The sequence below is a fragment of the Grammomys surdaster genome, unplaced genomic scaffold (genome assembly GCF_004785775.1).
Source record: "Grammomys surdaster isolate TR1022 unplaced genomic scaffold, NIH_TR_1.0 170, whole genome shotgun sequence".
In the NCBI taxonomy this organism is placed as follows: Eukaryota; Metazoa; Chordata; class Mammalia; order Rodentia; family Muridae; genus Grammomys; species Grammomys surdaster.
Window position 1 is genome coordinate 9357415 of NW_021604618.1, and position 12571 is coordinate 9369985.

A 12571-nucleotide genomic window follows, 5' to 3' on the forward strand; every position below is an offset into this window, starting at 1 on the left:
CCGCCGAGGGAACTCCCTACTTACCTAGAGGGCCTTACCTCAAGGCGCCTATACTTGGGAAGGCCAGCTGGGGAAGCAGGGGGAGGCTTGCCATACAGACCAGTTGAAAGCACGTGGCGGGCCAGAGAGGAGGGTGTCTCCGAGTTGAACGCTCCCTCGGGCCCGCCCCACGCCCCCGATGCGAGTAACCCGGACGAGCAGCGCGCTTTGCTGAGCTAGGCTAGGGCTGCAGTGTGAATGGAGCGGGCCGAGCATCCTGACTCCTCCTCCTTCCCTGCTGCCGGCCCCTCTTATTTGAGCTTTGGGAAGCTGGGGGCAGCCAGGCAGCTGGGGTAAGGAGTTCAAGGCAGCGCCCACACCCGGGGCTCTCCGCAGCCCGACCGCCTGCCCGCTCCCCCTTTCCCTTTCCCGCCCTCCCTCCCACCCACCCATTCACCCACCCACTCAGAGAGAGGACGGCAGCCCAGGAACCCGGGCCCGCCGCCTCCTCGCCGCGATCCTGGACTTCCTCTTGTCGCAGGAGCCGGCTTCCACGTGTGTCCCGGAGCCGGCGTCTCAGCACACGCTCCGCCGGGAGCCCGGGTGCGTTCAGCAGTCGGAGCAGCCTGGGGACCGAGGACCCCGCAGCATCTGGGCCAAGTCCTGCGCCGAGAGTCCGCAGGATCGCAGGAGCGGAGAGCGGTCCGCATCCGAACCGCAGCTCATGGGTTCCGACGTGCGGGACCTGAACGCGCTGCTGCCCGCCGTGTCCTCGCTGGGCGGCGGCGGCGGCTGCGGGCTCCCTGTGAGCGGCGCGGCGCAGTGGGCGCCCGTGCTGGACTTCGCGCCTCCGGGCGCCTCGGCTTACGGGTCGCTGGGCGGTCCCGCGCCTCCTCCCGCTCCGCCGCCGCCTCCGCCGCCACCCCACTCCTTCATCAAACAGGAGCCCAGCTGGGGCGGCGCCGAGCCGCACGAGGAGCAGTGCCTGAGCGCCTTCACCTTGCACTTCTCGGGCCAGTTCACCGGTACCGCCGGGGCCTGTCGCTACGGACCCTTCGGTCCTCCCCCGCCCAGCCAGGCATCCTCGGGCCAAGCCAGGATGTTCCCCAATGCGCCCTACCTGCCCAGCTGCCTGGAGAGCCAGCCCACTATCCGCAACCAAGGTAAGGATTCCGGACAGCGCGACCTCCACGCGCGGTAGTGGCTCCGTGACCTGGTCCCATGCCGCTTCTCCCCTCCTCTGTTCCTTCCTAATGCCAGTTCTTACCCATTTGCTTTCCAAAGGAGTCTTGAAAGTAGCGGACCGGGGGAGTGGGCTCTGTCAAATTCTAGTGACACCGCACCGCACCACCACCACCACCACCACTTACACACTGCCGAACACGACCCCAGAGTCCGGTAGTTCGCAGGACGCGGGAGGACATCTGGGGCCCCGGGGTGTCCTAGAGATTTCGGAACTCCCCGGGAGGAGGAAGAGAGGATTGGTTGTAGCGTGTGACTTTACACCAGGAAAAAGTCTGATACGTAAGGCCTCACCAGGCGTTGACTCTTAAGGCATCTAGGGTAGACGGACTAAGTAGAGGACTCCGAGTGGGACTGACGTTTAGGGACCCCCTCTGCTATCTCTGACAAACCCAAAGAGCCGACCCTAAAATCTTCGAGCTCTCCATAGGCACTGACTCATTCCAGGCTCACCTTAAGCTGTGTAGAGAGTTTTGGAATGAAGGATTAACACTTTGGGGGAACCTAGTCAGTGTTCCCGAGTACCTTGCAAAAAGAGGTAGCATTGTTAGGATCCCTCCTGGAGTTCAATAGTTCGAAGGCCGCGGGGATGGGAAAAACACCCTGTCTGGTCCGACTCCAACCAGTACCGAACCAAATCCCTGGAGTGAGGCTGGGAAAAGGTGGCCTTCTTCCTTTCGGCGTTCCTTGTGTGTTTCCTAGTCACGTACACCGAAGTTAGGCTGGGGAAAGATTTCATAAGCCTTGGGATGTAGAAACAAGAACAAGTTTATTGGCGGGTCTTCAGTCAATGTATGAGTCTATTTTTTAACTTTAGCAGGAGACCAGACACCTGTCTTTCGTTAGCGCCGGGACAGAACCGTGGTTCCTGGGCCCCTGTCATTTTCTTCGTTTGTTCTCACTTGATTCCTTTGCTGTTGAGAATCTAATTTCGTTTGAGTCGATGTTGGTGTTTTAGGAAAATCTTTACTGACACAGACGGCTTTTTTTGGACCAAAATTTCTGATGTCCTTGATCTGGGTGTTTCTGAAATGTGCGGGGAGGGGGAAGGAGAGCCGGCCCCCGTTTGGGGGAGGTGCAGGAGGTGCCAAAGGGCTCTCTAGGGCCTTTTGAATCTAGTTTGGAGCACCTCGACCGCTCGAAGCCCTAACGAAACCGAAACCACTGAAGAACGGGAACCCCTGGTCTTGAGGAGAAGAAACCTGGAGCTCAACTCTGGGGGTCCCTCCATTTTAGGTCTTTGATAAATGAAACTAGAGTTTTGAACAAGAGATGTTGAGGAAAGAGCTTGGTGCCTTTGCAGAGGCTCCCTGATCTTGCCATCACTTTCTAGTAGGCAGGTGTTACTTTTGGCAACCCTCCAGGTCAGTTTGCTCGCCTCTAAGAGGAGAACTGGGATGGACAACCCGGGTTTGGGTTAGGTCAGAAGTTATAGGCAAAACGGGAGGAGATCTGACCAGAGTCTAAAAACAGAACACACAGCCCGTCTAAACCTCCCTGGGTCAGAAAAGAAGCCACCATCACCCATGTGTATGCCTTGAGTGAGCATGGCTGATATTTGGAGACGCTCACTGATCTATAATCCTCTGGCCAGCAAATACTAATGGGCCACCATCTTTTTGAGTCTTTCTAGGCTCTGTGTGAGCTTAGCATTCTGCACTGCGGGTCTTGTAGAAAAAAACCCACAGTAGAAGATGGGTGGGGCTGAGAATTTAAAGCTGAAGGGCATTGCTAGTATACTTGAGGTGGTGGTGGTGGGAGCATACAGATTCTTCTGGAGTAGACAGGTTGGGCTGCTACAGAAGAAACCTTGGGAAATGAGGTGAAGGCAGCAGGTGAAGGCTCCACATCAGGCCCTGCTCTTCTCAAACCAAGTGAAGGCCTGTGTAGAGACATACCTGAAAGCAGGTGTCTGTTAGGAAACTTACCCTTTTCTCTCCTAGTTAAAACAAGTGGGTCCTGCAAGTAGAGCCTGTGGGTTTCCTTGGCTCCTGGGAGTTGAAGTGAGAAGTGTAAAGCTGCTTGCTTTCAACCCCCCACCCCCAGCAACTAGGAGGGACCCTCAAGATCCGAGATTCTTTGAATATTCACTCCTTTTACTTTAGGGTTTCCTATGGACCCATTCAACAATGCAGGATACAGTTTGGGGTTTTTGATTAGGAGATGTTGTCAGCTGTCCCTAGGAAATGTGAAAATGGCCGTCAGCTTGCTCGACTCTACTGTCCAGAGGAATTGTTTGCAAGCCTGGGAGAGCAACTATGACACTCATTCCTTCCTTCCTCAGTTTCTTAAGGACATTCATCCCCACCCCCATTCCTTCTATAGCCGACACCACAATCTTCTAGACATTAATTTAGCAAAAAGCAAACCTTACTTGGTGGGATGTAGTGGGGCTGTAGATCACCCGTTAAGACAGCTAATGGCTATAGTACTTCACAAGAAGCACTGAGATCTAAAGAACCTCTTAATACTGGGTGCCTAAATCCAGTCACTGAGAGAATAGGCTTTAAGAGGCAGAGGTAGGACTTGAACTCACATTTTCTCTTATTTTCTCCCAGAATTCTGGCTCCATGGTTGAAATGGATTTTCTCTGCTCAGCCTAACAAGCCCTGAACTTACGAGAGTGAGATGGTTGGGAAGTCCGTCAGGACCCAGAAGTGGGGGTGAGGATTTTCCTAGGCTGGACCGATGCAGGGCTTGGCAGTCAGCTTCTGACCCCCGCCCCCACCTCCTGCCCTGTAGTGCGCCTATCAGCGATAGCCTAGGCCCTGGGGATCTCCGCCCTGCTAGTCCGTGAGGGGAGATCAGTTGTGATGGGGCCAAAGGCGCCCCCCTCCGGTCATATCAAAGACTGTTGTTGGGTGGGAGTGAGGACTCCACCTATCCCTTGGCAGCTGGGTTTTCCGGAACACCTTCCTGGCCTTGCCTGATGTTGGGTCTCCCCCTCAGCTCTCCAGGGCCAGGCTTGGGCAGCCTGTTCCGGGCTCCTCCGCAGTGGAGGCAGGGGAGGAGAGCACAGAGCCTTATTCTCCTTCCCGCAATGTCAAGGTTGCTCTCCCCTCCCTGGTCCAGATCAACCGTGGGAAAGTGGCTACCTTGGCTGCGAGGGCCTCTCCCTCCGAGGCCTGAACAAGAAGCCTTTGAACACCCTGAAACTTCGCGAAGTCAGCAATCTCTCTGCGAGCCCCCACTCCCGCCCTTTTCGAGATGGGCTCAGCTCAGTCCTCCGGTACAGCGGGTTCCTAATCAGCCCGAGTTCTGATAAGCTTCTAATTAAAAGAGCTCTCCCTCCGATCCCGCCGCGTTCACTGCTGCCCCTCCCAGGAGACCCGAGGGAGGGGCTCAAGGCTGCGGCTTCGGCCGAAGTTTGCGGGTCTCGTCTATGAGAAGGCGGGTAGGAAGCCTTGCCGGGTGCCGGCTTCCTCGAGCCGGAGTTCCGGACTGCGGAGCCGAGGTCCCCGGCGTGGGAGCTGCAGCCGGGGCACCAGCAGCTCTGGTTACCAGCGGCTGAGCAGCAGGTCTGAGATCGTGAGTGGCCTGAGATCATTGGCTACTCGGCTCAGGAATGGAGACGGGTTCGTTTAGAGAAAATTTCTTTATTGCTCTCCCTCCTTCCCCTATTTTTTTTTTTTTGTTTAAGGGCTTTTCCACAAACTCCGTGTTTCTGCTGGGAAAACTCGGGTGGGTGCTTGCACCCATATTTCGTTTGTAAGCTGTAGGCCTCAAGCAGAGCCAGGCCTTGTTTCTCAAAAGGAAAACTCTGGAGGGCTACATGTACTTATTAACCCACAGCCAAGAGTTATCAGGGTTGAGGGTTGTCTTTCCTCACTTCAGAAGCAGAGAAACTCAGGGCTCATCCAGGTTGGAAAGTTGGCTGATCCCTCAATCACTAACCAGAGTTCTCCCGGTCACTTAAGCCTTCCCAGCATACAACTTGGCAATTCCCATGGTACCCCATTTCTCCCCTTCACTGTAAAACACCACAAGCGGTATCGTGCATTGACTGCGCGCCGGAGTAACCCTTTTGTTTGGGCAGTGGATGTCCGCTTTGTATTTTGAAATTCGAGATAGCTGGCCTGCTGTCCCTGTACTGAATGAATGGTCTCAGCAACCTCTTATTGACTGAAGGACCTCAATCGATCAACTGGTGGGTAAAAACATCATATGATATAACTGAGTCTCCAAAGAAACCAGAAATTTCCACTTCAGGTGGACACTTTATTCCACTTCAGCCCCTAGAATTTATTGGGATTTAGAGACTGCGCAGTAGGAAGCCACTGGGGCTACAGCGATGGCCCTGAAGGGAGGGGGAGTAGCCACTCTGTGAGGGTCAGCCCTCATTTGCATTTTATCCTGTAAGTCCTGGCTCTCTCTTCTAAGCTTCACCAAGAGGGGAGGAGGAGGCCCTGCCTCAATTAAGTCTCTAGACCGATCCTGAAGATGTCCCCTTCCACACCAACCTGAGCTTTGGCAAAACAGGTGGGGAATGTGTTTATAGAAACTTAGTAACAATATTATGAAAGAATTCGATTTTCAAGACTCCACGTTGATTTTCATGCATTTGAGAGAGAGGGGAGATCACCAGCCTCAGCTTCTCAGCAGGGAAACGGAGGCAAGGGGCTGAGACATTGCTACACAGGGATAGGTAGGGACAGTATCCTGTGGGGCAAGATTCGCCCTAACTGGAAGGGTCCTTCCCCCCCCCCCCCCCGCCCCTACAAGCTTTCCTAAAGGCTTTGGGTGTCTTGGTGTCAGGCCGTGCAGTCCAGAGAGGTAACATGCCCTGGTAATTACTCTGTCCATTTAAAGCGCAGACCGTTGAACTGGCTCAGAGTAATTAATGAAAGTTGGTGCACGGGTCCTTGATTTACAGTCCTGAGTCAAAGCGGGGTCAGCGGAGGAAACCCAGTTCTCTGGGCCGAGCCGCCTCAGCGCAAGAGCCATGGTGTTGTTTGTTTTTAAGAAAGACAGTTTCTCCGTCAGGCAGGCGACGGTTTTTGCACCCAACTTGCTGGAGGCTCTATTCAGCAATGGAAGACAGGCACAGAAGAACTGGGGAAAAGCTGAGAATTTGGGATTTTATTTGGGAAAAAGGATAAGATTAGTTCCCACCACAGAGTTTGGTCCTTCGCTTCAAGCCTGAAGTCCTAGAAGGCTGAGGTGATGGTGGCAGAGGTGGCAGAGGACGGCTCTACTGCTGACGCAAATTCGGAGATCGGGTGCCCGCTGCCACCTGGGTTCGGGTCCTGCTGATACTTTTGCCTTTTCAGAAACCTACTTGACTTTGTACTTTTTCTCCTGCCTCTTCTTCAGGATACAGCACGGTCACTTTCGACGGGGCGCCCAGCTATGGCCACACGCCCTCACATCATGCGGCGCAGTTCCCCAACCATTCTTTCAAACACGAGGACACCATGGGCCAGCAGGGCTCGCTGGGTAAGTGAGTGGGAAAGATGCGGGTCTTTACCGGATGCCCCATCTATATTACCGCATCCTATCAGAATCTTCAATCCCTAGCAAATTGAGGAAGCGACATTTAAAGGGACCTTAGAAATACTGGCTTGTTTTACCCTATTTGAAAGATCGAATCTCCTTCCGTTCCAAGTATGCTAAGAAAAAACGCCCCTCAGGCGAGGCTACCAATGCCTGAGTGAAGGCAGAGCAACCTAAAGTGAGGAAGTAGTCCTTGAGTTGAGGCGGCCTCGCTGTCACACAGCTGGCGCCAGACCTCAATGTCCGAGGCTCAGCACGCTCCCCACTGCACCAGAACCCCTGCCTGTGCTTCGCACTCCGGAGTCTCGCTCACTGCTGCCCTTGACTCTCTGGCAGGCGAGCAGCAGTATTCTGTGCCACCTCCAGTGTATGGCTGCCACACCCCTACGGACAGTTGCACAGGCAGCCAGGCTCTGCTCCTGAGGACGCCCTACAGCAGGTAAGAAAGTGCGGGCGACTAGGTTCTGGGAAGTGCACGTGAGCCTGACTTTGGGCGACGTTGACAACTCGAGGCAAAAGAGGTCTTTTGTAGACCTAGACACTCAAATTAAGGCGGGTGGCTTGGGTTATTGCTTTGCATATAAATGAAGGCTGTTGTGTTTGGAGATAAAAAGGGAACTGCCGCTTTGAAGGCTTATTTCTTTTCTATGGTTTTACGACAGAATTTTCCTGACTGTCCTGGTAGTTGTTCTGTAGATCAGTCTGGCCTCGAACTGAGGAATTCCCTTGTCTCAGTCTCCAGAGTGCTGAGATTAAAGGCATATGCCACCATGCCCGGTCATGAGCCTTTAACTTGCTCCGACCAAAAAAAAAAAAGTGACCAAATCCACTCTAACTCCGTCTTTCTAGTTAAACGCCTTCCGTGTCAACTGAACACACAGGCCAAACTACTTAAGCAGTGGGCCACATCCTTCCCCTTACTCTTGCCCTCTAAGTTTTGGCCAGTGGCAGGATTTTGTAGACGTGTTTTGTGACTGCCCTGTGTACGCTTGGAGGCCTTTGCTCGAGATGGTGATCATGGAGATGTCTGCATAGGCACGCAACCCCTCCTTGCTCCCGAGAGAAGGAAGTTCGACTTTTTTCCTCATTTAAACTCTGCCCCCTCCCCCTCCTCTGGTCTCTAGTTCCACTCTCCACCTTTTCTTCCCCAAATTTATTCTTCAACTTTGGGTGAACTTGGCGGGCATCCCGCGTCGCAGATAGCGTTGCTTAGTAACTGTGAGGCACACACACCGGTCCATGACAGGCTGGAAGGTGCTGCGCGCCTTGTCTTGGCTGCAGAGGATTGGGTGCGCATTACCTCACCGTTCCCTCCTCCCCCCTGTACTATGGGGATCCTGACACCGACTGCCCCAAACCCATTCCCATCCTCCCGCCCCTTGACTCCGGGAGGCTGACGTCAAGGGAAGGAGGTAGTGAGGTAATGAAGGAAGGAAAAGCGTCTGTCGTGGGAGATTGGGTGGGGGAATGTCGCGCCTGGGGACCTCCAGTCCCTGAGGTGGAGGAGGGGAACGTCCTTGCTGTAGACACTGGAGCCTGCAGTGCAGCAGTGCAACCTAGGGCCTCAGGTGCATTGACCCTGGGGCTAGTCTTTCTCTCTCATCATGGTATCTGAGGCATAAAGCCCGGTCTCCTCTAATTTTGCCCCTCTGGAGTGCTCTAACTTCGAAAATGTTTCTATTTGGCGTGAAAAATTCATCCTATCTAATCGAATCTTGGATTCCACATCGCTTTTCTTCAGGCAGGAGGGAAAGAAACTTATGCACAAGGAGCAGGGAGGGACATATCCATTTCCCCCCCTCCCTATCTAGTGCAGAGCCACTGTGCTACCCGGAGGCCAGTCTCAGGGGGCCCAGATCACCAGAACAGTGGCATGCACTCCAGGTGGAAGCCTCTTCCCTTGTGGGAGTGGAGGCAACAGCCACAGACACCCTTCCTGTCTATTGCTAGAGTGTCATTCCTGTTATTCTAGTAGCTCTAAGTGTGTGTGTGTGTGTGTGTGTGTGTGCACACGCGTGCACCTCTGGAACAGTTCCTGGTGTGAAGGCCTTGGTCCCCTCAGTCAGGAAGAGCTTGGTGTGGGAGTGGTCAATGTTGAGATGGAGCCTGTACCTTCTTGGGAGCTGGGGACTGGCAAGACATAATATTCCCCCCTCCTCTGTGTGTGTGTGTGTGTGTGTGTACACGCACACACACTCTATATCGCTTATTCCTTTTTTCCCAAACCTTGACCCGTACTGAGGGACTCTGGGAAGGGCATCCATCAGAAGGGCTGAGCTTGCCACAAGAAGATATCTTGGATAAAGTGATCACAATCTATGATTTAGTATCATTTTCCCAAACGAAGTTGCCATTGTGGATTTTTGATTTGGGGAGATTCTGTGATGGAATGTGACTTTGGGATGAATCTATGGTTACTCTCTTGGGATGGGAAAAAAGTCGTTCTGATTGTCACAGGTTTTTGTCACTGGGGCCTTTAGTATGCTAAGCATCTCCTCTACCATTGAACTATATCACCCAACACCAAGATCATATCTTGTATATGAAACACACATATTTTCTAGCCCAGCTTCTGACTGGCCATTGTTGAAAACAATTTTGTCAGATTCACCTTACATAAATATTTGCTTATCCTTTTATTCTTTCTATGACATTCTAAAACTTGCTTTGATCTTATTTTTAACACGATCTCCTAAAAACATATAGCTTTCCTAAGTAAAGGCACAGCAAGACCAGTTGTGACTTCTGTAGGGAGAGATGGCTTCCTTGCAGCACTCACTCGCATCTTTGATGCTTGCCTTAGATTCAGAGTATCAGTAATCCCTTTTCAAATACACATGATTTTCTAAAGGAATGACAAGGGCAAGTGTACTAAGGTAACATACTTTTCTATTTTAAAAACCATTTGAAATGTGTTTAATCACTCATGTGAGTGTAATCTTCAAGTAGCAGAGACAATGGGAGCAAACTTCAATGGCTACTTGGCTTAGCTTCTGATTTCAGATGGTCAGTGGTGTGGTTGCTTACTGGCCCTTGGCTTGGTACCTTTTTCCTTCTAAAGTTGAGAGCACCTTGGGGGAAACAACTTGCAAGTCTGCCCTGTTGCACTTGATACCCTGAGGCAGACACTTCTGATGCTTCCCCTACCTCAGCCCCCTCTTCCCTTTGTCTCCCCAGGCTTGAGGTCTACTGTCATTCTCTAGTTTGTGACACAGAAATGCTGCACCTGTGGCACTAAATAGGCAGAGTACTAATGTGAGTTGAAGAAAGTCTCTTTTGTCCCTACACCATCTTCTGTCTCCAGGAGCATGCTTAGCTCACTCATCAATCTTATTACCTATGGAGTAGATGCTATAACTTCCATCTTACTGATGAGGAGGTAAGCTTAGAAATCCATGGAAGGGATTCCAAAGGCCATTTTTACTCCAAATACGAGTGATTCTGAACATGCCCTTTTCTATGCCAAGATCTTTTACGGATAAATAGTAAGTGCATACGCTTGCACAGACCTCTCATGTGTCAGGTGTCAGTGTAAAATACCTTCTGGATATTGACATAGTGCATCCACATCACTATCCCTTGAGGTGGGCAAAGGGTTATCACCTCCATTTTACAAAGGAAGAGACTGAGAGGTGGTGCTCCCCCAGGTGGGACGTGATAAGAAATAGTAAAGTTCAGATAGCGAGGCTCCAATTCATTCTTCTGCTCTCTGCACCTCCCCTCTCACAGCTGAGTGCTGTCCTCTGGGAATGATCTTATTCTCTCCCATGGTGGTAGACGTCCATTTGACTCACACCTCCCATAGAGAGTGTTATGGGCAGTATTTTCCCTGGTGGGTTTTGTCAAAGGCAGTTTTCTTCAGGCTCCTTCAGCTCCATCCTTACCATCAGACAACCAGCATTGGGATGATGCTCAGTACAGTAGAAGCCCCTTAAAGACTTCTAGAGTACAGATTATTCTTCTCATCTGTGATGTTCTGCGAGACTTCCAGGCTTACACTTTTTTGTGCTTGCTCAGAAGCAAGATCTCAGGGAAGGGTGAACCACATGATCTCTCAGAGTGAGGTGTAGTGAAGTCCAACCTCACTCATCAGAATCCATTGCAGTTTCTTTCCAGACAAGGCAGCTAGCTGGGCATTGCTTCCAGGTCTCACTGTTTGGCTCTTCTGCTTGCTAACCTATTCCTACGGTAGGAGCTGCCACTTCCTACAGCATGGGGTGAGCCTCACTGCTACTCTGAAAAGTGCTGGGCACTGTGTGAAATACATTCCTGTTAGTTTTTCGATGTAGTTTTGTTTTAACCTATCCCTTTGCTTTTCTATTAGCTTTATATATCATATGTCTTTCTTTTTTTAAAAGTTATATTTATTTGTTTTAGGTGTATGCTGTTTTGTCTGCATATACAACTCTGTACCATGTACATGCAGTGACTAAAAGAGAGTGTTACATGCCCTAGAAGTATAATAGGTGGTTTCAAGCCTCTGGTGGGTTCTGGGAATTGAACTCTGCTCTTCTAGAAGAGCAGCCAGTGTTCTTAATAGGCAAACTTATCTCTCCAGCCCAGTGGATCTCAACCTTCCTAATGCTTTGACCCTTTAATACAGTTTCTCATATTGTGATGACCTGCCCTCACACCGTAAAATTATTTAATTGCTATTGTGTAACTGTAATTTTGGTACTGTTATACACTGTGGCTGTATATATCTGCTCTGTAGGCCCACAGATTGAGAAGCACTGCTCTAGCCCATAGCTTTACTTGGCTTTATTTAGCTGAGGTACAGACTTTAATGAGAAGATTTTCTTTTGTTCCATGTTTACTTTTTAGCAGATAGCACTACTCCAATTTAAAAAAAAATGAAAATGAAAACAAAAACAAAAAAAAACTTTGTTAAAAAATATTTTAATGGAATGTTAATGATTCTTTTTCTCTCTCTCTTTTTTAAAAGCCTACAACACCCGGTATTTCCAGGTGGTCTCCCACCCAAGTACTAACCAGGCCCAACCCTGCTTAGCTTCTGAGATCAGATGAGATTGGGCGAGTTCAGGGTGGTATGGCCGTAGATGATGATGATTCTCTAATACTTATGTGTTGAGTAGAGCCCTGACCTGTAGACCTTAAAATTTCTGTGGAATTTTGGAAACTGTAGGTCAAAGGGATATCCATGGCTTACCAAGTGGACTGGACTTCAATTACGTCGTAAATCAGATGACAGGTGTCCTTAAAATAAAATTACCATTCATTTCACTTGTCTTCCTTTGGGAAACCATGTAGATCGTACAGTGTATTTTTATATAGTACAAACTTCTGTTCATTTCCCACAGAGCAGGCAGAGGTGGAAGGTCTGAAGTGGCATCCAGGGTGGTGGGCCATGTTAGCAAAGCTACAGGCTTAAATTGAACCCGTATCCAGGGAGGGGGAAAAATCTAGTCCCAAATATTCCTGTAACTTGTATGCTGAGCAAGTGTTTGTTATTAGAAATAGAATCCCCAGTGGGTTTTCCTTTGGTTAGCTGGTGAGCTTGAGAGCAGGTACAATACCAAGAGAGAGACTATGAAACAATTATTCACTGCAGCCTGCTGGGCAGAAAGTTCAGGGCAGTCAGCCTCCACAGCACCGTGGAGAGAGAGGATCAGTGCAGGAACGGGGCTCTGTGGAAGTCTCTCCACATGTGCCTTGCTTAAGGGGTAGAGGAGAGGCTATGGAGACTTCTCCCTTGGTCCAGTGCTGGACCATCACAGTAGAAGTCTTTCTCTCAAAGTTTTACCACTGATGATGCTGGGTGTCTCCACTTAAAACAAAACAAAACAAAACAAAACAAAACAAAACAAAACAAAACAAAACAAAACAAAACAAAACA

The 12571-nt window shown here is 50.6% G+C and overlaps 1 protein-coding gene and 1 pseudogene across 5 annotated transcripts in view; one reads left to right on the forward strand and one right to left on the reverse strand.

Annotated features, from left to right (window-relative positions):
* The first annotated feature begins 231 nt into the window (after window positions 1-231).
* Wt1 (WT1 transcription factor) overlaps window positions 232-12571 on the forward strand; it is a 43479-nt gene continuing 31139 nt past the window's right edge. Inside the window, exons 1-3 of one of the 5 annotated variants that reach the window (XM_028766814.1) lie at window positions 232-1142; window positions 6535-6657; window positions 7051-7153. In XM_028766814.1, coding sequence (XP_028622647.1) covers window positions 704-1142; window positions 6535-6657; window positions 7051-7153 — 665 coding nt within the window. In that variant the 5' untranslated portion in view covers window positions 232-703. Of the gene's footprint in view, window positions 1143-4726; window positions 4797-5258; window positions 5701-6534; window positions 6658-7050; window positions 7154-12571 lie in introns of those variants that run through there. The other 4 variants (XM_028766815.1, XM_028766816.1, XM_028766817.1 and 1 more) reach the window with 4 other exon arrangements.
* On the reverse strand, window positions 11658-11776 carry LOC114621007 (annotated as a pseudogene).